The sequence below is a fragment of the Panthera onca genome, chromosome B4, assembly GCF_046562875.1.
Source record: "Panthera onca isolate mPanOnc1 chromosome B4, mPanOnc1 haplotype 2, whole genome shotgun sequence".
NCBI lineage: Eukaryota > Metazoa > Chordata > Mammalia > Carnivora > Felidae > Panthera > Panthera onca.
In genome coordinates, this window is record NC_138345.1 from 27,185,420 (window position 1) to 27,209,018 (window position 23,599).

The 23,599-nt window shown below is 49.9% G+C and overlaps 1 protein-coding gene across 4 annotated transcripts in view; it reads left to right on the forward strand.

Annotated features, from left to right (window-relative positions):
• The window catches only part of JCAD (junctional cadherin 5 associated), an 81,089-nt gene extending 64,435 nt beyond the window's left edge, over positions 1 to 16,654 (forward strand). For all 4 annotated transcript variants that reach the window (XM_060659059.3, XM_060659057.3, XM_060659060.3 and 1 more), the window contains 2 exons: positions 2,638 to 6,374; positions 12,135 to 16,654. In XM_060659059.3, the coding sequence (XP_060515042.3) occupies positions 2,638 to 6,374; positions 12,135 to 12,169 (3,772 nt within the window). In that variant the 3' untranslated portion in view covers positions 12,170 to 16,654. The remainder of the gene's footprint in view (positions 1 to 2,637; positions 6,375 to 12,134) is intronic.
• Positions 16,655 to 23,599: the final 6,945 nt, after the last annotated feature.

The window sequence follows — 23,599 nt, forward strand, 5'->3', positions numbered from 1 at the left end:
AACCTCACAAGTAATCAAGGAAATGCAAATTAAAACCAATCAGGAGTTACTTTCACTTCTATAATAAGGAAACAAATTGACTGGAAAAACCAGAGATGGAAAAAATCAGCAAGACTGGTGCCCTGCGCTGCAGGTGGGAGAGCAAATTGGAACCGAGGGCAGATCTGACGATACAGATAACATAATGCCCCCAACCCACTAATTCCTTTTCTGAGGATTTATTCTACGTAACCTGAGACGCGCTCAGTGTTTGTGAATGACAGTGTTTCTCAAAGCGTTTAGAATATAATCTACGTAGATGCCCAGCAGTGGTTAAGTGAGTCATGTGCATATGACACAGTACTCTTCAATTGTTAAAATTATGCACTTGAGGAATTTTTCATTACATTAGGAGAAGTAAAACGGAGTGGCTAACTGAATGGGCTTCATGGAGGGTCACACTTCCTGGGTTTGAATCTTTCCCTGTTACTTACAAGCTGTACCACTTGAGAGAGCTGTCAAAAGCTCTCTGTGCCTCGGTTTCCTTATCTGTAAAAGGGAGAGAGAACAGTGGTTATAAGATTTAAAGGAAATAATTCGTCACACAGGGCCAGACACAGCTAAGTGCCCAAGTGCATGTTAATGTTACATTACTTCTGTACCTCAGTTTCCTCCTCTGCCAATGGGAATGACATCAGTTCCTATCTCCCGAGGGGTGCGGGTGCGCAAATGTACTGAAAGCATTAAGCATGGACTGAGCACAGAGTAACCGCCACGCAAGTGACAGCTGCTGTTTGCGCTGTGAGTGCAGGGAAACGTTCACAGAAAACCAGATCCCTCGTAGAGAACCAAGACTGCTTGAGAACCCACATCTTCACCCACACAAAGACTGGAAGATACATATCGAGATAACTATCCCTGGGGGGAAAGATTCCATGGTGGTTTTGTTTTTTGTTCTTTCCTCTATTTTTCTGAATTTTCAACAACAGCTACATGTTACTTTTATAATTTACAAAACGAATAGCAGTTTTGGAGCTGGAACATTGTCCGTGTAGCCCATGGTTGATCAGAGTAGGGGAGTGTGCCAAAGCTTCCTTCCAGTTGATGGTTTTTCTGTGTTAGGGTCCTGGTCTCTGGTCTCTTGTACACAGAGCTGACTGTCGTAGACAGTGTAACAGTTGTTCGGATTTTGTTTTCTCCAGCTGCATTAGAGCAGTGATTCCAAACTCTGGCTGATGCTACTAGAATCGTTTGAGGAGATTTTGAAATATACTGGTGGCTGCTGGCTGGTCTGACTAGATTAAGATATTTGGGGGGGTGGGCCTTAGGCATTAGCATTTCGCAAAGGCTCTCGAGGACATTTCTACCGTGCAGCCTGGTGATGGGGGGCGACCCAGAAGTAGGCTGGCGTTTGCCACACCCCGTCCCACCTGGCAGGGGGTTCTGCCACATGGACAGAGCCCCCCTTCTTCTGGTCATAGTCGGCCCGAGCCGTATTCCCACATCACCTAAGTTAAGACTCGCCTGGAGGGCTCATTACAAAAATGTGGGCACCTGGACCCTAATCCAGACCTACTGAATCTGAACTTTGACAGGAGTGACGTGGTCGTGTGTGTATTTGCTGAGCCCACTGGGTGATTCTTGCCATCAGGGAAGTGTGGGAACCCGGCTGAAGTCCTGGTTCCATCTCAGCTGCACACTGGGAATATCAGGGGTGCCTAGAAACACGCCGATGCTGGGTGTCCCTCCTGCCTCCACAATTCTGACGCAGTGGAGCTGGGACACTGTCTGGGCCTCGGGACTTGTGAAGTCATGGTTTCCAACAACTAGCAGTGATGGTTCTCACAGTGGGGTGCTGGGACCCCATCGCTTGGGCACATGTTAGAAATGCACGTTGGGGAGGGGCACCTGAGTGGCTCAGTCAGTTAAGCGTCCGGCTCTTGATTTTGGCTCGGGTCATGATCTCACGGTTTGTGGGATCGAGCCCCATGTTGAGCTCTGCACTGACAGCACAGAGCCTGCTTGGGATTCTCTCTCTCCTCTACTCTTTCTATGCCCCCCACCTCAAAAAAAAAAAAAAATCAAAACTTAAAAAAAAAAGAAATGCAAATTGTAGAGCCCCCCCACCCCCCCACCCAAAGCTGCTGAAGCAGAAACTGGGGATAGGACACAGCAGTCTGTGCCTTAGCAGCCCTCTCATGATTCCTGCTCATGCTGACGAACCACTGCTCTAGGGTGGGGCTGTGAGAAGCAGGTTCCCAGACCTACTCCTGAGAGAACTCAGTGGTCTGGCCTCTGTGGGGCGTGGACTCCCAGTGGCCCATGACCACACTTGAGAAATACTACTCTCGAGTTTACCCTTGCTCCCTTGGGCATTTCAAACTTGTAAGGCCTTGACATCTCTCAAGTACCACCAGTGGCCTGATGCTCTTGTGGGAAGCCTGCTGCTGAGACTCCTAGGCCCTCGGTGGCAAAACACGTGGCTGCCTTCCAACCATAATTAGTTGGGACGTGTTTTCTTTAAAGTCAGTAAGTACTCTGGTTAGGAACACACTTTTCAGAAGTACTGACCTGAGTTTGACTCAGAAGCAGACACATCCACATTTCTTCCGTGTGGTTCTTCCCCTGGTATAACTTCCACGCCTCTCTGTTTTGTAGGTTTTATCATCAGCCCGTGCTGAGGTGGTCCTCTCAGCCCCAGACCGCTCACGACCACGCCTACTGGAGAAGAAAAGGACAGGAGATCGGTGGCTTTCTGGGGCCAAGGGCCCAAGAAGACCCAGAGGTCAGAGGGATGGCCCAAGCCCACAGTCTGCCCGTTCACACGAGGGAGGGCCCATGGGAAGTTGGAGGAAGGACAGAGAACGTGATGAAGAAGGCAGTTTGGGAAGAAGAGCTGAGAATGGCAGGACCTGCCAAATGGCAGAATATAAGCCTGGAGAGCTGGAACCAGCCAAGGAAACTAGGGAGGCAAATGTCTGATGGTGATGGGGAGAGACTGTTTCAAGATCTGTACCCATTTATGCAAGGAGAACATGTGCTGAATTCCCAAAGCAAAGGGAAATCCCAGTCATTGCCCAGGGTTCTTTCCCCCGAGGGCCTGAGTTGCATGGAAATTCCCATTCCATTAAATGATGGACATTTTCAAGGTGTTCCTAAAATGCCATTTTATCCCCCAAATTGTGCGCCAAATTTGGAATCCAAAAGGAACCCCGAGAAGGGGGGTTCCTCGGTCCCTTTCCCCCGGCCTAAGTTTGGGAGACCCCTCAAGCCTCCACCTTACGACTCCCACCAACACTCCAGGGCGGGCGTGGAGGCCAGTGACTCTCTGGACAGTCAGCAGGCGGACTTGTGCGTCTCCTACTTGACCAAATCCAGCGAGCCCCGGCTGGAGCTGTGCGCGCCCGACTCTAGTTTGGAGCCTCCCGTGTACGTGCCTCCGCCATCGTACAGGTCGCCGCCCCAGCACATCGCAAACCCCTACGTGGAGGACACAGTGCCTGGGCCCGTGTGTGGTCCCCGTCAGCGGCAGCATCCGTTGGAGCCGGCCGGTCCCCCTGGCACCGGGAATGAGTATGGTGCAAGCCCACACTCTCCTCGCGGGGTCCCTCAGCAGCCCCGGCCGACCACCGCGTACGATGGCTCCGTTCTGTATATTCCCTTTGACGACCCACGGATACGGCATTTCAAACTGGCCCGCCCCCGGGGTTTCTGTCAAGAAACAACAGCCAACGAGAAGTCCTACAACTCTAGTCCCAGCACTGCCCTGGCCCCCGCTCATGGAAACGGTCAACAAGATGGTGCCGTTTTGAGCCCACAGAGTGTGAGAACCTCGCCGGGGGGTGTGAGTGGCCCGGCCACTGCCGATCCCAGTCCCTGGTGGCTGTGGGACCAGCTCCCCAGGGATGCGGAAAATGGCGCTCCTGACCAAAGAGCCCACGGTGCCGTGGGGGGACAGTGGCCTGCCCTGGACGGCGGCCAGGGCGGGCACACAGAAGGCCTCGTCTCCCCCCCAAGCCCGCAGGGCGAGAGTACCTGTGAAACTCGAACCAAGCTCAAGAAGTTCGAAACTGGGATTCGGACCAAGAAAAGTTCAAAGAAGAAAATGAACGAGACAATATTTTGTTTGGTTTCCATCCCAGTTAAATCAGAATCACATCTGCCAGATATAGATACGAACAACAATGACTTAAAACAGGGCACTGATAAAAGGAATGGGCTTGATAAGAGCGCAGCTTTGCAGGAACAAAGTCTGCTGAGCATGTCTTCCACCGACCTGGAGCTGCAGGCACTCACAGGAAGCATGGTGGGGAGAACAGAGTTCCAGAAACAAGATCTGGGGGAACCAGAAGAAGGCAAACAAACAAATGACCTCAGATTCATTCACCCTGCACAACACAGAGAGCTCAAGTATTCTGGCTCGTGGCCAGGGCACCAGTACAGAGATCAGCAAACCCAAACCACTTTTGCAGAGGAGTCCAGAAGCGCGCTGCCCCTCCCCGGTCAGAAGCCGGGAGGCTCACCAAAAGCAGTGCTGACTCCAAAATACTCAGACCCTCTCGTCTCTGAGGCTCACGCGCCCACGGAGTTAGCTCCCGGCGACCGAAACCAGAGGCCAAGTGCTCATCACCTGAAAGGCCAAATGTCCCTCAGCCCCTCCAGCAACAGTGCTTTCTCAAGGACTGCCTCCTGCGTAAGCCAGGCACCTGTTTCAAAAGCCGGGCCCAGTCAGGCCTGCGCCGAGGGCCGTGGCCACAGAGCCAGCCCCGTGCCCAGGGGCGACGTGGTGAAGGGGGAGACCACCGGCCCGTGCAACAGCAAACAGCTGTTTGGTCAGTTTCTCCTGAAGCCAGTTAGCCGCCGTCCCTGGGATTTGATTAGCCAGCTAGAGAGTTTTAACAAGGAGCTTCAGGAAGAGGAAGAGAGCAGTCCTAGCAGCAGCGACAGCAGCAGCGAGGACAGTGACACAGAGTGGCAGCCCGAAGGCCGTGCTGAGGCCACGGGCAAGCACTGGGGCTGCGGGGGAGACGGCCAGGCGTGGAGGGTTGAGGAGCCCGGGGCCAGGCCGGGAAGAGCCAAGAGTAAATCCGAAAGCTGGAGCGAGGGGCAGAAGCCTGGCCGGCCTGGCTCCCGTGCTCAGTGCCCGGGCCCCGCGGAGGTGGAAGGAGGCCGGGGGGCGGCGGTGGTGGCACACGGAGGCCCGATTGCCGATGAGGGAAACCAGGAGGTGGAGCACGCCCTGAACACCGAGCCAGCCGTCAGCCCAGGTCCTGTGAAGAGAGCGGCTTCCTCCAGGTCAGGTGACACAAAACCAGTGCCCTCGTCGGATCCGGCCTCACTGAGGCAGCCCCCGGGAAGCCAGGCACTGCCCCGTGTTCCCATTTCTGCCGAGCTGAGCCCAGCGACCCCTCGGAAGGCCGGTGGCGAGGAGGGGAGGAGCCCGCCGGTCGCGCTCGCTCTCGCCAGCAAACCCCGAGGGCTCTCGGCGCCGGACTTGAGGTCTGTGGGACTGACGCGGGCACAGGAGCAGAGCGCCGGGAAGTCAGATGCGTCTTCAGGTGAAGCCAGTGCAATAGAAATCCCCCCAAATGAGTCCCTTCAAGCAAGGGCTGCGAGGATCCTGGGCATCGAGGTGGCCGTGGAGTCCCTGCTGCCAGGCACCAGGAGAACGGGACAGGACCAGCACCCCGAGCCTGACGGAGGTGGCCGCGGGCCGGAGGCCCCCAGGGAGGAGCCTGGGTCCGGTTCACAGCTGGATGACCCCGCAGCGTCCCCTGACGCCTTTTACGGCAGGAGAAAGTGCGGCTGGACCCAAAGCCCTCTCTTTGTAGGGGAAAGGGACAGCGCCCGTCGCGCTGCCCCGGCCGCTGAGCCCTCGGGTGTGGACGGGACTGTCCCCAGCAAGGCCCCCAGCTCCGAGCCTCAGTACAGTCCCCAAGAGTCCAGGTCCTTCAATCCCAAGGACATGGGGACAAAGCCACCCTTCAAGTCCACCCTGTTCCATTTTATAGAAAGGACCCCAAATATGCCAGGCTCAGAAAAGAGGCTCAGAAGCACTTCCAAAGTGATTGAAAGTTTACAAGAGAAACTGGCTTCGCCTCCTAGGAGAGCAGACCCCGGCCGCTTGATGAGGATGAAGGAGGTGAGCTCCGTGTCCCGGATGAGGCTCCTGACCTCCCGGAGCGCTGACTCCACAGAGGAGGCCGAGGAACCGAAGGCCGAGAGGGACCCCGGGATGCAGCCCGGAGGCCCGGTGTCTCTGAACGCCGGGGACCTGGCTCGGAAGGCCGGGCTCCCGCTCGTGGTCTCCAAGGGCGCCCTCCCGCCGGAAGAAGACGGTCGTCCAACGGCACACGGGGAGAAGAAGACCATCCATCAGGATTTCTGGTGCCCAGGTGAGGAGTCAGTGTGCAGGCAGGCATTAACAGAGTATTAGTGTGGTGCTCTGAGCGTGTAACACCAGGCTGGTGGATGATGCCAGTCCTGCGCTGGTGAAGCTGATACTGTGCATTGTTGCCCCAAAAGATTCTCCATTGTCCAAAGAATTATCTGGAGGCTTTCCTTAAAAATCAAGATCCGGTAGTGTACCGTAAATGGTTGTATATCTACGGAAATTCCTTATGCAAGCAGCTATATCTAGGTATCTCTACACACATAGTTTGGGCCCTGTACTGTGCAGAGGTAAATCAGTAAAGTACTGGAATTGTGCTGCTGTACCGCGATGAATCTTGTAGGAGGCGACAGTGTGTGCTCTGCACCCTCCCCGAAAACAAGCGCTCCCCCCAGACCCCCCACATGCTCTTTATACCAACCTAATCATATGATTAAGTAAACTCCCCAGCCCAGGATGCTGTCTTACATTGTACCTTCCAAAATCCTTTGACCCTCATTTTATGTTTTTGCTACCGGCCATTTATGAAACTTTAAAAAGCTTTAGTAAACAAAAGGAGCAGTTTGCACTGTGTCAACACCCTAAACAGGGGGGCTCCGTCGGTTAAGTGTCCGACTTCGGCTCACATGATGATCTCACGGTTCGTGGGTTCAAGACCCACGTCGGACTCTCTGGCGTCAGCACAGAGCCACTTCGGATCCTCTGTCTCCCTCTGTCTCTACCCTTCCCCCTTTCACGTCCTCTCTCTCCAAATAATTAAATATTAAAAAAAAAAAAAAAAGTTCACCCACCAGCCGTGTCCCATAAGGTCCCCTATGGTCTTATGCACTAAAGCCCAGGACAGAGAACTTCGGCAGCAGGGCCTGGCACGCCTCTGGGCCCTCTCCCTTCTGTCCCCTTCACACCTTCAGAGCTGCTCTGGTTCAGACCACAAGGCGGGTTCCCAGTGGCAACAGGGATTTTCCCCAAACACAGTCTCAGCCTCAGCTCTGACACAAACAGGGATCTCTGTTTCTGGCGTTTTCTTCAGGGCTGGGGAATTATCGATTATGTATCCTAGAACTGATTCGAAGAAGAGTTGTACATGTCAGAAGGCCCACATGCAAACCGCAGACAGAAGAGACCATGAATCATTCACACCTTTTTACAGCAAGGCGAATCCGTTCCCTTGTGTGCGGGACAGCGGGGACCCTGGGTCCCAGGCCCACCTCCGGAGCCCAGCCCTCTAGTCTTCCTGAACACCCCCTTTCTCTGCTTCCTGTGGTGAAATCCAAGGATTTAAAAGTCAGTGGACAAGCTCGCTTGTTTTCAGCTAGAAAAATCCAGAATTTTTGTTTCATGAAACGCCTACTTGGCACTTTAAAAATTTTCCCACAAATGCCGTATGATTCTTAGGAGTGTTAGATGGTGTTGCTTGGTTCCTTATACAAAATACATCATTGAAACAAGCCATTTGTCAGGGCTCTGTCAGATCATCTGACTTAACAAAGTTGGTCTTTTCTGAGAAAGAGAACACTAGGATGTGGAACCGTTGCCATAAGGGCAGAAAAAGCATTACACGGCCCATGTTTTAAGCTGTTGGGATTTATTAGGTTTCTCCTCCTCTCTTGGTCCCCCCGGCCCCACCTCCCCAAATATGCCCACTTGCTTTTCAGTACGAGTTAAAATGAGTTTCTTTATCAGTCCTGTCTCATCCTGAGAATTGTAAGAATTTTAAAATAAGACAAATCCAGGGCGCCTGGGTGGCTCAGTGGGTTAAGCGTCCGACTCTGGATTTCGGCTCACGTCATGATCTCATAGTTCGTGAGATCGAGCCCCACATCAGGCTCTGCACATCATGGATCCTGCTTGGGATTCTCTATCTCCCCTCCCCCCACTGTCTCTCTCTCTCTCTGCCCCTTCTCTGCTCGTATGTTCTCTCTCTCTTTCTCAAAATAAATAAATAAACATTTTAAAAAAATTAAATAAGACAAATCCTGCTATAATAAAACACCAGGGTGTAAAGATTCCTATGTCTCAGTCCATGGGCACATATTCTGGGCAGTATTTTGGAACACAGAAGTTTTAGTTCAGTCAAGTGCCCCTCAATTTTTAGCGTGATCCCTTGGCATGTGAATGAGGTTGGAGAGGTATCTGAAAACATGTAGATCGTGCCAATTTTAGTGTTAGCTAGCCATCTAAAATACCTCTTCCATGACCTTATTTTTTTTTTAACCATAGTGACTAACAAGTAGAATTTTTTTTTTCTCCTCTCCACCTGATGCATTTGTTAATAAATAATGAAATGACCCAAAATCTAAAGGCAGAGAGATACTCATGATGCCACACAGCTACTGGTGGCATTCTTAAGCAATTGCATAGCAGGACACCCCGAAGGACGGTTTCATACACACACAGGGGCTCGGGTGAACCTCCGTTAGTCCTTCATGGACTGGTCACCAGGCCTACACAAAATCAATTGTCTGGAGAGGAATGTGGATCATGTGACTGAGATAGTCAAACTCTGAGATATGTTCCCTTTTCCAGTCATCGTTTTACAAGTTAGAGTAAAGCCTTACTGCGTTTTCACAGATGGACTTCTTGGACTTTGTTTTCCTTTTGATACATTTTATCATTTTATGTGCAAGAATCGTCTCCGCCCCCGCCCCTCCCCTGCCCCCCTCAGCCCAGTGTGCAGGAACCACTTCACTGCTCCTGAATTCACAGCCCACTTAGATTTGGATTTTGTTCTGGAATTTTAAAATAGGGGCGCCTGGGTGGCTTGGTCAGTTAAGCGTCAGACTTCGGCTCAGGTCATGATCTCACGGTCCGTGAGTTCGAGCCCCGCGTCGGGCTCTGTGTTAACAGCTCAGAGCCTGGAGCCTGTTTCAGATTCTGTGTCTCCCTCTCTCTCTGCCCCTCCCCTGTTCATGCTCTGTCTCTCTCTGTCTCAAAAATAAATAAATGTTAAAAAAAAATAAATAAATAAAAAAAAAAAATAAAACTATACCGTGAGTATCTGTAACCTCCTCCCGCCCCCGCCAACGTACACACATGCACACACCCTTCTAGAACTTCATGATCTGTGTTGTGATGGAGCGCCTACTGCATCATAAAGTACTTCACGCCGCTGAAAGACGGTCCTTTCAGCTGACATCTTTTTAGTGGTCTTTTGGGGCTCTGGCCAAGAAGTCAGCACCTCAAAACTAACTCAGGTGACAGCAGTCCATCCCTTCTGGGTGGATTGTGTTCCAATTTGGAAGTGTAATCCCAGGCACTGGCAGTGCTCAGAACGTGCTGGCTCCATCAGCTTTGGTGGCACACTCCATCCGTATGGGTGCGGGAGGGAACAAGGAGAGACCAGCCAGGGAGGGTGTGATGGAGCCGTCTGTCGGAAGGCTGGATGTCAGCACAATGTCAAGGGCAGTAGCCCTCGAGGGTGTTAATACACAAAATATCCACAAGGGTTGGGCCTTACTGAATTGTCTTCACCTGAAATATTGCCCACCAGAACCAGGATTCTAACTACTCGGTAACCTGTCTGTCTTCTAGATCTGCTAGCTCCTTATTACATGTGGGTCCTTGAGCGTTTGAAATGTGGCTCATCCGAACTGAGATGTGCTGTACGTGTAAAATACATGCCAGAGTTCAGAGACTTAGCAGATAGAAAAGTTTAAATTTCTCAACAATTCTTATGTTGATTACCTGTTGAAATGATTGTGTTTTTGATAGATTTGGTGAAATGGGATATATTATTAAAATCAATTTCAGCTGTTTCCTTCCATTTGCCTTAACACAGCTTGTAGAAGATTTTAAGTAATGTTATGTGGCTCACGTTATATTTTTATTGGACCTACATGCTCCATGATCTGAAGAAGGAGCCCATTGTTCTCCAGAGTTCTAGCCCCAGTTCCCTGGCTCCGGGCCCTTAGCTTCATCAGTGGGGCTCGGGGGTACACGCACGGTCTGTGGAGGTGTCTCCCGGTGCCTGGTCCGAGGTGAGCTGCTCAGTGCCCACTGTCTGTGTACCTCAAGGCTCAGTGGATGCTCAGCCTCCTGGCCTGTCACCAGCTGAAAGCGTGCCCTTCCTACCGTGTCATCCATTAGTGACCGCTCTCCTCATTCTCAGTGGAGAAGAAGATATTTTTGCTCAGAGGAGGCCCCCCACTCAGAAGCAGCCCCACTCAGAGGCTGACTGAGCACAGAAGCGTAGCGCTCAGCTGCTCACATCCTGTGTCGTCACACTGGGCGTCGTTCAGCGTAACATGTCAGAAGGCAGCTGACCCACCTGGACTCCACTTGCTTTCAGCCCAGTGGTGCGGTAAATCACGTTCGAGGAGGAGCAGACTGCTCTTCCTAAACGCAGACGCTTTGTCCTATCCGGCTTGTGATGTCGGGCTCAAAGCGCCGTAGGCACGCCCTTAGCGTCATGGTTGTCTTACGTGCACTAAACACATGGTGGCTATGCCGGGAAGGTGTGAGGAGACGTGGTAGCACATTTTGTGGCTAGAGAAATTGGGATGTACGTGGCCTTCGTGATGTACAGGGGTCCAGATGGGTTTGGGAAGAGATCGTTCTGCCACCGTTTTTATAACCGTCAAATTGTACCAATCCTCCTAGATTTCCTAAGCATTTTCTCTTAAATAAAAGTCAGGACGCCTTTGAGCTTCTGTGGCAGGAAATTCTGGCCGTAGGAGGCACACGTGTGGCCTTGGGGCTTATGTGGATCCTGGAGGACTGTGAATCCCGGGGTGGTCAGATCAAAATCACCCAGCTGTAGGACTAATGGCAGCTTCGGACCATCGTTCTGCATGGCGTCCCATTTTGGAAACGCAGCTCACTCGGGCCCAGGCTGGGATTTTCCAGTTGTGGGCTGTAGAACGGGTCAGTGTGGTGGCCCAGGCTCCTACACCCCTGTGCGTGGGAAAGGCTTAGAAGAGTGTGTGAACAGGCCTGTGTCCAGGCCTGGGCCTGTCTGCTGACTGATGGCGGCCGGAGACAAGAGGCCTCTCATTGCTGGCCAAGCAGTCAAGATTTCAGGGTCCTCAAGCCTTCCAGGGACAGCATTTGATCACAAAGATGCATTTTTCAAAGCAAGATTTCAGTGGAGTTGTAATTTATAAGAAACAAAAACAAAACAAACAAGCAAACAAAATCCTTGGTATTAGCCAAGCATGCCTTTGCTGGTTTATGTGTTGTATTTAAAGTTAATGTTGTTCCACTGTGGACAACAGGAAAAGATTATCAGAAATTAAGCAACTAACATTTTTCTATCTATGATTAGGTAGTGATCATACATGTCCTTTTAAAATAGCCTTTTTAAGAATTTTTTGATTTTTTAGTTTTAGAGAGAGAGTTCGTGCTGGCTGGGGAGAGGGGCGGGGGAGAGAGAAAGAGAGAGAGAGAGAAAGAGAGAGAGAGATAAAGGAAAGAAAGAAAAGAAAAGAAAAGAAAAGAAAAGAGAAAAGAAGAAAGGAAAAAAAAGAAAAGAGAAAAGGAAAGAGAAAAGAGAAAAGATCCCAGGCAGGGATCGTGACCTCCGTTGAAATCAAGAGTCTGACGCTCAACACTGAGCCACCCAGGCGCCCCGAAACAGCCTTTTGATGATAAGTTTTTTTTGCCTCTCAGTGAAAATAATATTGTTTAAATGTTGAAGCATTAACTCTACACTTGTGGATTTTGCTCCCTAAACATACTTATTTATGGTCTGAGGGTTAAACCAAAACACGCAAATTGAATATACTACTAATTTTTTTCTTTTTGTTCTTTTTTTTCTTTTATACAGATTCATACGACCCTAGCAGAGTGGAGAGGGTGTGAGGAGACGCCAGTTGAGCACGGGACCGCCAGAGTTTACTAACTGAGTGTTCTCTCGTTTAGCCCGTCAGCCCGACTTGCCCGTGTGTAAGCTGGAGACTACTGGCCCTTCGTGTACCGTAACATCCTTTACCACTGCCACCGAGAACTTCGTCGTCCCCACGGAATCGCTGTGTGGAAATAAAGCATTAGTCCGTTGAAACCATCTGTTTTTATAATATAAAGAGTGAATGCCTGTATTTGCAAAGGAGTCACATAAACTCTCCTTCATGACGGGTTTCGCCAAGCTGGTAGATAGTTTGGTGTTAATCTGGTTCTATGTGAAAATTCAAACGTGAATGATTTTAAAAGGACTGTGAATGTCGTAAATTCCCCTCTGCGTCTCCACGGCCTGTGGTCCGCGCTTGCGTTAAGGAGTTTGGGACGTGGGCCAACTGCCCAGCGTCCCGGCGCTTTGAGTTTAGGGGAGACTTGATGAATACATCTGACCCATTTCTAAGCAATTTGGCCTTCTGCTGCTGCAAGTAACTCTGTTTATAAGTAGCTTGCCATCAGAGGATAAGAGCGATACCTTTTAACTTTCTAAAAGATTAAAACTTGTACCATAATGTACTCAGAGTATTATTTATCTGGCAGTGAAATCCTTCGATCACTCGCAAACATGCCACTGTCTGCTTTGCACTCCGTACTATTTTTATGTTCTGTATGGATGTTTAGAAATCCTTTATATGAGAAATGACTGCTGGTTTAAAATAGACCATTTTAACAAAGTAACTCTATTTCTTTTTACAAAAATGCTATTTTTCTATGATGTAAACAATTGTGAGGTGGCAGATTTTTAAGGAAGTATTATTTTATTTAAGAGTCTGTATCCCTTTGTGTGAGAGGAGCCCCCAAAAGGGCTCGGATTTTGCTTTAAAGCACACGTCCCTTGCCCACTCACACCTCAGACACTTTTATTTTATCTTAGAGATGTCACTATAGACAGTTTACAGGGTTAATAAACTTTTCACGAAGATGCTTTTGCAAATGTAGCTGTAAGGTTATATTTGAAAATAACCCTCTTAAAACCAGCCAACATCCTTACAACTATTTTTGCTGCCATATCCTCTAGGATTACCAAAAAAACATGGTTTCATCTTGATAGGTCCCAGGATCAACCGTGGGACCAAACTTTCCTCCCCCTTCCCCCTGCCCCTCTATGAAATATGTATTTTTATCTGGGATGGTCCTTAATTATTAGTCTTGGCATATTTTTTAAAAGTGCTAGAGACATTATATATATGCCATCCCTGAAGTATTATGAGGCCTATGCATTCTGCTGTGTTTACCGTTGCAGTAACGTGCACAGAGTTAATGGGTCTTCATGCTTCTGCCCCTCCTTTCTAAGTAAGGTGTTCTCGTTAGCGAACACTTCCTGAATGGGTTCTTGTCGCCTTCCTTCCTCCTTCCCTTTCCTGTCCTTCCTTCCCCCCTCTCTCTGTCTCTCTCTCTCTCTCTTTTTTTTTTTTTTTTTTTTTTTTTTGAGAAACCACCTTATATATTTTTAGACATTTCAAATTCCTAAAATGTGAACTGTTGGGTGGTCTGCAATTTGGCCCAAAAACACCTCCGACCGGGCTTTCATGGCCCGTTTTTATCTGTACCATCTGATCTGATTTCCTAAGAACTTCATGCATTTGGACTGTAATAAACAATACAGAACCGAAGTCGTCCTGAGCAGTCGTCTCAAATACGCTTCTCTGCAGTCTTGATCCTTACCCATTACCCCGAGTCTTCTACTTCCTTCCAGATTTTGGCTCTTGTGAAAAGTTGTCGTGGGCTCTTGCTTTCCCCGCAAAGGACATGGGCCAAGTCTCCGCGTTAGGAGTGGCAGAAACTTCTTCCCGGGAAAAGTTTTAATGGGGAAGAGGTCACTCTGTTACGGTTGGTGAATCTCTCAAGTCATCTGAGAACTGAGGGGGGCCACAGGGAGGTCTTTGTGGGGGGTTCTTCCCTCTGCATTGCAGATGGAAGAAGTTATACGTGTATATATATACGTCCACATATAGGCACATACATATATCCATATGTATTCACTCTGCTCTGACTTCCTCCTAAATTTGCTGATCCCATCTAAAAACCTCTTGTAATCAAAATAATTTGAGATTTAGCTGACTCCTCAAGAGAAAGAAAAGGATCCTGAAGAGAAAAAATTAGAGTAACCTATGTAGATCACAAAGCAAAATTTCTTTCAGTTTTTATTTGAAATTGTATCATCTTTCTGAAACCATTCTGAATTTAGCCACAATTATCAATATTTATACTTTGAACCTTAACTTCTGGATTCCAGCCTGTATATAAATCTTTGGTGTGTGGCGAGGAGGAGAACTTTGACAATTTGACTTTTAAACTTGCATATTCTGAAGTAAAACATTATCTAATCCAAAATAGCTTTCCTGGAAGTTTTGAACTTAATGCTGATTATTCTCTTATTATTACTGTTTCTCATACATATATAACTCTCCATTATTATTTGTGGCTGGAAAAAACAAGTGTTCCTATTTTGTGTTTGTCATTGTTTTCTCGCACGGATGCTAACTGGTCGTGTCTCGTACTTTGGGGCTTATAAAATTAAAAGCTATAATTTTGACCATTTGGACTAAACGTTACATGCGGCATTGCATATGAAATGTATTTGTCTTTTTTGATGTGCAAAGCAAGGGAAAGAATGTTGGTAATACAGCTCGAGTTCCCTTTTTTTGAAGACAATTTCTAAATTATCGAAAACCAAGTATCTTCATTATCCCATTCAACCTTACGTTTCTGCAGACCGCAGAAAACCGCCCGCTAATGGGGCACAGCTCCTGAGTGTGTCTTCAGAATTCTTTTCCATGCCGCTTGGAACATGGAATTCTTTAGAAGTCCCTTAAAACGCATCTAGTCTCCGAGATGCTGGTTTCCTCACTGAAGTCGTAGGTTAAGGTTTGGATCCACGTGCAAATTCGAAGTAGAACTTTTTCTGTTCTGTCGCACTGTTGGTGAAGTGTTGTTAACGTGGAGCTCAAATGCGTAATAACGTGGATGGCTCCGGAACCAGACCCTGACCGCCTCCTGCAGCCGCAGAACGACTTCCTGTGATGGCAGCTCGGCCTCGGGCTCCCGAGGAGGAAGGGCAAAGCCGATCCGCTGTGGACACAACTGCTTCCCAGCTCTGAGCAGAAACGACTAATGGAAAATCTGATTCAGCCACCACTTCATCCATGACCCCCTCTCCTGCCCCCCTCCCCGCCCCAGAGATTGTGTTTGTGTGTTTTGGCTATTTTGCTTTGTTTTGTTTTGTTTAAAATGATTAAGCAGTACACAATGAAGTGTCAGGTTAGCAGCTCTTGGAAAGTGACCAGCAGAACTCCCACCGTCTAAATATCTGAGCTTTAGAGAAACACTCCCAGCTTCCCAAGTTCTTGTGAGCAGTGACTTTTGTGTCTGGACCATTTTCTGCCAGATCCATCTGTGCTTAGGGGACGGAGTGAAGGGTGGGAGTGCGTCTCAGGCAGGGCTCGTAGGCCTGGGGGAGTTCTGCGTTTTCTTTTGCTTTTGTTTTTAACAGCAGATTCTGTACATCTGTTTGTAGGAGGAGAGTTGCTACTCAGGACAGGATTTAAGAGACAGATTCCAAGTGACCTTTAAGAGTCTGCATGGTGGGAGGCCCTTTTCCAGGAGTGGGGGTTGGTCCACTTTGGGACCCACCGAGCGAAGAAGGAGGGGGATGATAAAGAATAACACTAAAGAAAGAACACCCCACCCCCTAGCCTGCACGCTTTGTTTCAAAAAAAAAAAAGAGGGTTAAGACTATAATTCGGATTGAGACCTCTTAGGTCGATACGGTCTAGCAATCTGCCCATTGAAACAGTCCTTGGGTTCATCAGCAGTGCGGAGAGGCGGGCGGAGTGCCTGCAGATTCCTGGCTTTGACTTCCGAGAGCCCCTATCACAGTTGTGTCTGTTATAGAAGACAGGGAGGTCCTGGTTCTGTGGCCTCTGCTCAGTGACTGAAACTTGAACCCGAAGGCAAGTCCGGATTGTCCAACCATTCGTGGCGTTGCCTTGACTGGGAGTGAGGAGGAAACACTCCTCATAAGATCACCTGTCCCCTTTTCCATACAGAAGTCAGGTCTGCTGGGGCCTGTGGCTAAGCCGAAGGAGCAAGACATCTCTCTCCCGCTACCCTTCACTCCACCCTGTAGCAGGGCCAACATGCGTGACACTCACTGTCACGGAGCAAGAGAGAGACAAGAGCAAGTTCAAGTTGAGAAGCATATGGCAGAAATTAGAAATGAAAACCATATGTCGGAGCCAGGGAGAAAAGCAGTAACCTACGGATTATAAAAATCAATGAATTACTCCCCACTTGGGTCAGCTGAAATTTGAGCCCTCACACTCAGGCCTGTCAGGAATGCTAAGCAGAAGCATCTCAAAAAAAAAAAAAGAAAGAAAGAAAGAAAGAAAACTCCCGAAACTTGGTGAAAACAAGGCTCTGTAACCCCACAGAAACTTTGTATCTGCTCATCATCTCTTTGGGCACCATTAATAACTTAAGGCAGGTAGAGAGGGTTCCAGGAGAAGACACAACTGGTAATGGCCAATCGCCGCTTTCTGGTCATCGCCCCCAGTTCAGGCAGCACCAGACGCCTGAAGGTGATGAGGGGTGGAGGTGGGTGAAGAGTAACGCCAGCAGAGCACAGATGAATGTCTCCCAGGAGCTCCTGTATCCGCACAATGTAAAGACTTGCTCTTTCAGGATGGCTGGCCTGCACAGTAGCACACGTATTCCAAATAAACATTTTGCATGAAAGGACCTCTGTCCATTGTCTTTGGCTGTGGGTGCACGTGCTGCCCTGAAAGCCTTTAAGGCTGGTCTTCGGACGGCAGCAGGCTGAACAGGGTGCAGCTCGGGTGGTATCGTAATACAGGGACGGGTGGCCCAAGGGGCTCCGGCACCTTCTGGCATTCACCGAGTATCGCCCGGGTGGGTGTTCAAGGTCCTCTTGGATCTCCCGCAAGAACTCGCTGACGCGGTGGAAAAGAGGCCTGTGGCCAATCTGGGGACTAGGTTTGAACTTGGGCTTCATTATGAGCCACATGGTCTTGCACATGTCCCTTCCTGGCTTCTGTTGCCCCATCTGCCCCTCTTATTCCTTGACTATAAGGACCAAACATACAGAGAAGTCCACGTCGTGGGTGTTCAATGAATGGAAAACGGATATAGACCTGGGCCTTACGAGGCATGGGGAAAATGCTTGTCTGGGAACTCGCAGGTTTTAGACTCCAGGCCTTAGTCCCCTTCTAGGAATTCACTCCTTGTTTTTAGAATCCCAGCTCTGGAAGCACATGCCAAGTCCCAAACTGATGCTCTCAATTTGTTTCCAGTAGCCCAGGAAACTGATAAGCTGGTGTTTCTGAGTTTAAAAAGAAGTGATTTGGTCCTTCTTTCCAACTTAAGCTCCTTGTTTTCCCCATTCGCGTCTGTAGATTTGTCCTCACTCCTTCTGTGTCTCTGCCTGTGTGGGGCTCCATGCTCGAGGGTTCCAGGGCCCTCTCACTAGTCTGACATTTCGGATCATGTTCAAATGCAGGTATGAAAGTAAGAGCTATTCCCGGTTGGGTGATGATTGAATCCACATAAGAAAATAAAACTGAAAAAGAAGTCTCTCGTCCAAATTAATGCTGTACGATGAAATACGTAACCTAGGAATCGGGGGACTCATCCCGGGCCTGGCTCTGCAGAAACTAGCTGCGACTCTGGCCACCTCCCCTACTCTCTCCGGAACACTTCACAAGTAGAGAAAGTGGGATTGGACTAAATTAACTGGTTTCTTCCAACGCTAAGATTATATAGTTATTTTTTGGCAAAATTGGAAGTCCATGGGGTCTTTGCCCTGCCAGAAGGGTCCAAGAGTAAAATAACTTGAAAACTACGGCCATACATGACTGAGGACCGGGTCATCGCCGGGGTAGGGAGCCCTGCCATTATTTCTTTCACCAGGGTGGTCCATTTCTCCATTCCAACAGCTTATCATACTTCTCCCCGCCTCGCCATAGTCTGGAACCAGCCAAGAGACTGACAATATTGAATTCTCCCAAACATATTTTTTCTTATGTTAGAGCAGGGCACTGGGCGTTTATGAGCCTGGCTGGCAGCCCAAGACATTAATCTGCGGTGTCTGTAGAGAGTGCTTTTCTCACAATTTGCCTGCTTGGGGTTCTTTTAAATGCACTGAGGTTTGGAGATGTTTGTGTCTCCCCAGCAAAGTTGGCCTTTCTGCTACTACCCCACGCGTAAATCTTTCCCCAGGTTGTGTTTCGCAGCCTGGAAATGCTGTGAGTCACCCCAGTGCTCAGCATTTTGGGGACGATGGCTCCAGGGAAAACCGGGGGGGCATCGGCGCTCCCAGGTGCAGTGGGCCTCTGGTTTGGCTTCGGCTGGTAAGGGAGCGTCTAGCTCTTCTTTGAACAAGAGGAGGTCTGTGCCAGATCACGTGGAGCATCCATTTGCTTCTTCTCTTGGTTACCTCCCTCCGTCCTGTGCGCCCGCTGTGTTAACCGTGGCTGTTTCTCCCCAGCCTGACCCTACTGGTGTTTCCCCAGTTACGATGGCAGGGTCAGCTTGTGGAGACATGAAGTCAAATGTGCGTTCACCTAGAGCCTTTTCTGAGTCCTTAAAAATGTTCAACATGGGGATGAGGGGGCGACAAGGAAAGTAACATTGTTGGGTCCCCACTGTGGACCAGATACGTTGCATGCATTGATTAATCTAATGCATATCACTTTACAAAAGACAAAAGGGTACAGGGAGGAGACGATAAAAAATTGCAGCCTGCAGCTAGCAGGAGAGGAGAGACTCAAACCTATTTCTATACCCCAAAGTCCATGCTGTTCGTCTTAGCTTGCTGTATCCTGGGAGGATGAGACAAGGATCCTCCAAGTAAGAAATTCAAAGGTCACAGCTTAACGATACTAACTGCATTTGTTAGGATCAGATTCAGCTGCTTACATCAGAGAATTAGAAACAACACTGGCTTAAATGAGATGGAAGCGTATCTCTCTCGTGTTTCAAAGGAGTCCAGAGGCAGGTGGTCCGGGACTAGCGTGTCACCACCATGGCAACGGGGGAGCCAGGCCCCCTGTCCCTTCTGCTCCAGCCTCTTCACATGGTGGCTTCCATCCTCAAGGTAACTTTCTTGTCCGCGGTGGCTACTAGGGTGCCAGCCATCTTGAACGCCTTCCAGGTAGCTGACAGGAGAAAGAATTCTCCTTCCAAACGAGTCACCTTCCTTTATAAGAGACGTCCAGGCCATTTGACACCCTTCTGCTTACATTCCATTGGCTGGAACTCAGTCACATGGTCAAGCTAGCTGCAGGGGAGGCTGGGAAATGTGGTTCTTTTTAACCCGGGCACTCTCAAGGGTCTGCATAAAATCAAAGTTCTATTAGTAATCAAGAGAGGAATAATAGTCAATAACTATAGGCAACCACCAAGCAGCCTCTGCGGCATTAAATTACCGACAGGCATTAGCCCCAGGGCGGACGGGTGCCCACCAGCCACAAAACAGAGCAGTCCGTGTGCCTTCCACGTCTCTGTAGAACGTTCGCGACAGAACTCCACAAGCAACACTGAAGATTCTGGCTCATGAAAGATTAAATAGGTTGCTTCAAACGGAGAGTTTTTAATCGTGCCTTTACCCCAAGGAGGGAGCCACCGTGAAGCCAACAGGGCGAGCTGTAGGCAGCCCCCCTGCAGTCCAGCCTTCGGGTCTGACAACGTCCCTTGCTTTCTAGGACATGCACTGTCCGGCGAAGGAAAATGACGTTTCCACGTCAGCGCTGACGAGGAAGTGTGAGGCAAGGTGACCGGCGCACAAGGCAGCGGAGATGCCGCATTTGCGGGTTCTGAGGACCACAGACTGTGTCCAGCCGCCTCCAGGCTCCACTCATCACACCTTCTGCCCAGAGGCCCGGGCTGAACTCTCGACTGTCTTCACAGAGGTCCCAACAGTCCTCAGGAGAAAGTCCCCAGGGTGGGTGGGGGAGGGGCAGCTGGCGGGTGAGCCCGCGGTGGAAGGGGGCTGGCGTGGGGACAGCCACCGCGGAGATGGATGAAGCAGCGTCTCCTCCTGCCTCCTCGCTGGAAAGGTCTCGAGAGGGGGGCTTATGCCAGTGCCTTCCTGCCCAAGATGGACGCTTTCAGCCTTAGAAGTCCTGCAGTTGACCACAAGGGAACCGGACCAGAACTCTGAGCAGGTCAGATAGCACGTTTGACAGTAGAATATTCTGCCTCTCCGATTAATGATCTCAGCTGGTAAACGATGCAAGGGAAAGTCCCTGAACCCCCTTCCTGGTCATGGAGATTTGTATTTATAGATGCATCTCTACTGAAGCAGATGTGCCCCAGAAACTTTTTTTTTTTTTTTTTTTTTTTTTTGGCAGGCATCATGACTAAAGGCAAAAATGAAACAGGAGCCACGAGAAAACATTTAAAGATGTCCGGGGTGTGGGGAAAAGTTGTGACAGGTAGCACTGTTCATGCAGTCTAACAGCATGGTCTGGAATATTCTGAAGGGCGTAGAATACTGTCCCCGGAAGGTCTCCCCAAGAGGAGCAGAAGAGTTGAGCTCCAGTCGGGTGGGCGCGCTATGCTAAACAAGGGAGGAGAGGCTCGGGGAGTCGGGAAAGATGACCACCATATTTTCCACAAACCTGGGAGACATGCCATTATTTGTTCAGAAGCAAATGCTGTCGGTTAAATGATTAGTTGCCTTTGACTCTAAGTCCATCCCGATTTCAGAGATGTTAAGATGTGAGACAGGGACGTGCCCATGCAGTTGATGAATTGCAGGAACTGACCTTCACTCCCTCTCCCAGTCTGCACGAACACGTCTCTCCCTTGCTGGGGTGCTGCGGGGCTGGTTCTGGAATGACCAGCCTGGATGCCAGGAGCGCCAGGCCGTCCCCACAAGCAGCGGCCCCAGGGCTGTGGCTTGCAAACTTGGGTGTGTATCCTGTTTCCTGGAACTTGTTAAAAGAGAAAAAGAGGCGGACCCAGTGTATCTGGCGTGAAAACTAGGACACTTCTTTTTTAACTAGTAGGCATGTGACTTCCACGTCCGTCGTCCCGTAGATGTTTGAGGAAACTCTTCTGGAGACAAGGCCGGAGGGGCACCTGGGAGGCTCAGTCAGTTGAGCCTCTGAGTCTTGATTTCAGCTCAGGTCATGATCCCATGGTCATGGGATTGAGCCCTACACTGGCTCCATGCTGATGGGCACAGAGCCTGCTTGGGATTCTCTCTTTCTCTCTCCCTCTGCCCCTCCCCTGCTCATTCTCTCTCTCTCTCTCTCTCTCTCTCTCTCTCTCTCTCTCTCCCACTGCCTCTCTCTCTCAAATAAAAACAAAATTAAAAAATAAATAAAACAAGCCTAGAAGTGTTTTCACCAAGATGTCAACAATTGTTATCTCTGGGGTCGGGATCATGGGTATGGATGTAAGTGTGCATACATCATTTCACTGTGTTTTCTATAGGAAATCGCTCTTGCATGGACAAAGAGGAAAGAGTTTAAAAAGAGGAGAAAAACCAGCCAGTGAATGGAACTGGATCCTGAGCGGTGTCAGAGTTGCCCATGTTAACACAGAGTAGTTGGGATTTGAATGGGTCAAGGGGGGCTCGGTGGGGAGGCAGACTCAGGGCTGTGGAGTCTTAGCCACACACAGGAGGTCCTGGCTCTGTCGTTGGAGTTCAGAGGAGGTGGGCGGAGGGCGTGAGCAGGCATGGGTGGGAGGAGAGCAGGACGCACCCTCCCCCTCCCGCTCTGTCTTCCCCACACAGCCTGGGCTGGCCCTCCCCTGTCTTTTTTCTTTTTTAAAGTTTTTATTCATTTTGAGAGAGACAGAGACAGAGGGCCTGAGTATGGGAAGAGCAGAGACAGAGACAGAGAGAGAGAGAGAGAGAGAGAGAATCCCAAGCAGGCTCCTCATTGTCAGCATGGAGCCTGACAAAGGGCTTGATCTCTCACGAACCATGAGATCAAGACCTGAGCCAAAACCCAGAGTTGGAAGCTTAACTGACTGAGCCACCCTGACGTCCCTGGCCCTCCCTTGTCTTGATGGTGGGTCCTGTGGATGCCGAAGGAAGGACCCCTCCCCCACTGCAGAAAGCCCACAGATCCCGCACGGCCTCTTTACCCTATTCACTCTTCCCAGGGCCGTCTGTTCCCCTCACATCAGACCTCAGGTAAATCAGCAGGTGATGGCAGGGGTGCACCCCCATTCCTCCTGGTGCGTGCCTCCTCCATACTTTCAGCGTGGGACGACGCCTTTTATTACAACTAGGCATAAGATCAGCTGCTGGTTGATGCGATTGTTGTCTGACATTCACTCCGAAATCTAGCCACTCGATCAGCCCGTGCCACTGACTGATTTCAGATTGATTTCCATTTCAGTAGGAGAAAGGGATTTCTGTTTAAAAGGCCCCTGACCCTGAGCTGGAGGCCTGGTAGCCAGCCTCACAAAATGGACCCTGTAACCCTTGCTCTGTAGTTTGCACGTGCTTACGGAATCTTCTCCCACGTCGAGGAAGGCGGAACTTTGTACCCAACAGCAGGTTGCAAAAACGACGGTGCGTGAATTCTGAAGCTCGGTCGTTAAAAAAAAAAAAAAAAAAAACACCACTGGGGTGTCCAGCTTGCTGTCTTGGGTACCTCACTTTGAGGGAAGCCTGCCTCCACGTCAGGTTGCACTCCTGCAGCCCTGGGGAGGGCGCCACGCGGTGGGGAGCTGAGGCCCTCGCTGCCAGCCAGCGCCAGCCCCCCACCGGGCCCTGAGAGCCAGCTGCGGAGGAGGCAGGCCTTCTCGCCCCCGTGGAGGCTTCCAGAGTCTGCCGCCGACCTCTCCAGGGCGGCCTCAAGGGGCACCTCGCGCCACCAAGCCCGGCTGCTCCCACATGCCGGCGGAAATGATGTGGAATAATGAACGTGTCCCGTTGTTTTCAGCTGCCGTGTTTGGAAGGGATCTGTTGCGCAGAACTAGGAAACTGATTCTGGATGTTTGACCTTGAACCCGAGCAAGGAAGTCAGAAAGCAGAGGGAAACTTGTGGTCGCCATCAGGGAGAAGAAGAAGAAACAGAAGACCGGGGGGCTGGGAGGATTCATTCCGACAGCTTCATCATTTTGCCACGGGGTCTGTTCTGGAAGAACAAATGATACAAGCTGTCAGGAGAGTCACTTCCGCCTTTGGGAAGCCCCTCGTGCATGAGCTTGGACGGAACGCTGTGCTCGGATCACAGGGGTGTGCCGAGGGGTCCCTACCACGATGTTAAAATGATTATCTTGATCATGAAGGTCTGTTACACAGAAGATGCCCTCTCAGAGTTAAAATCGTGCCCGTATTATATTTGGTTGAGA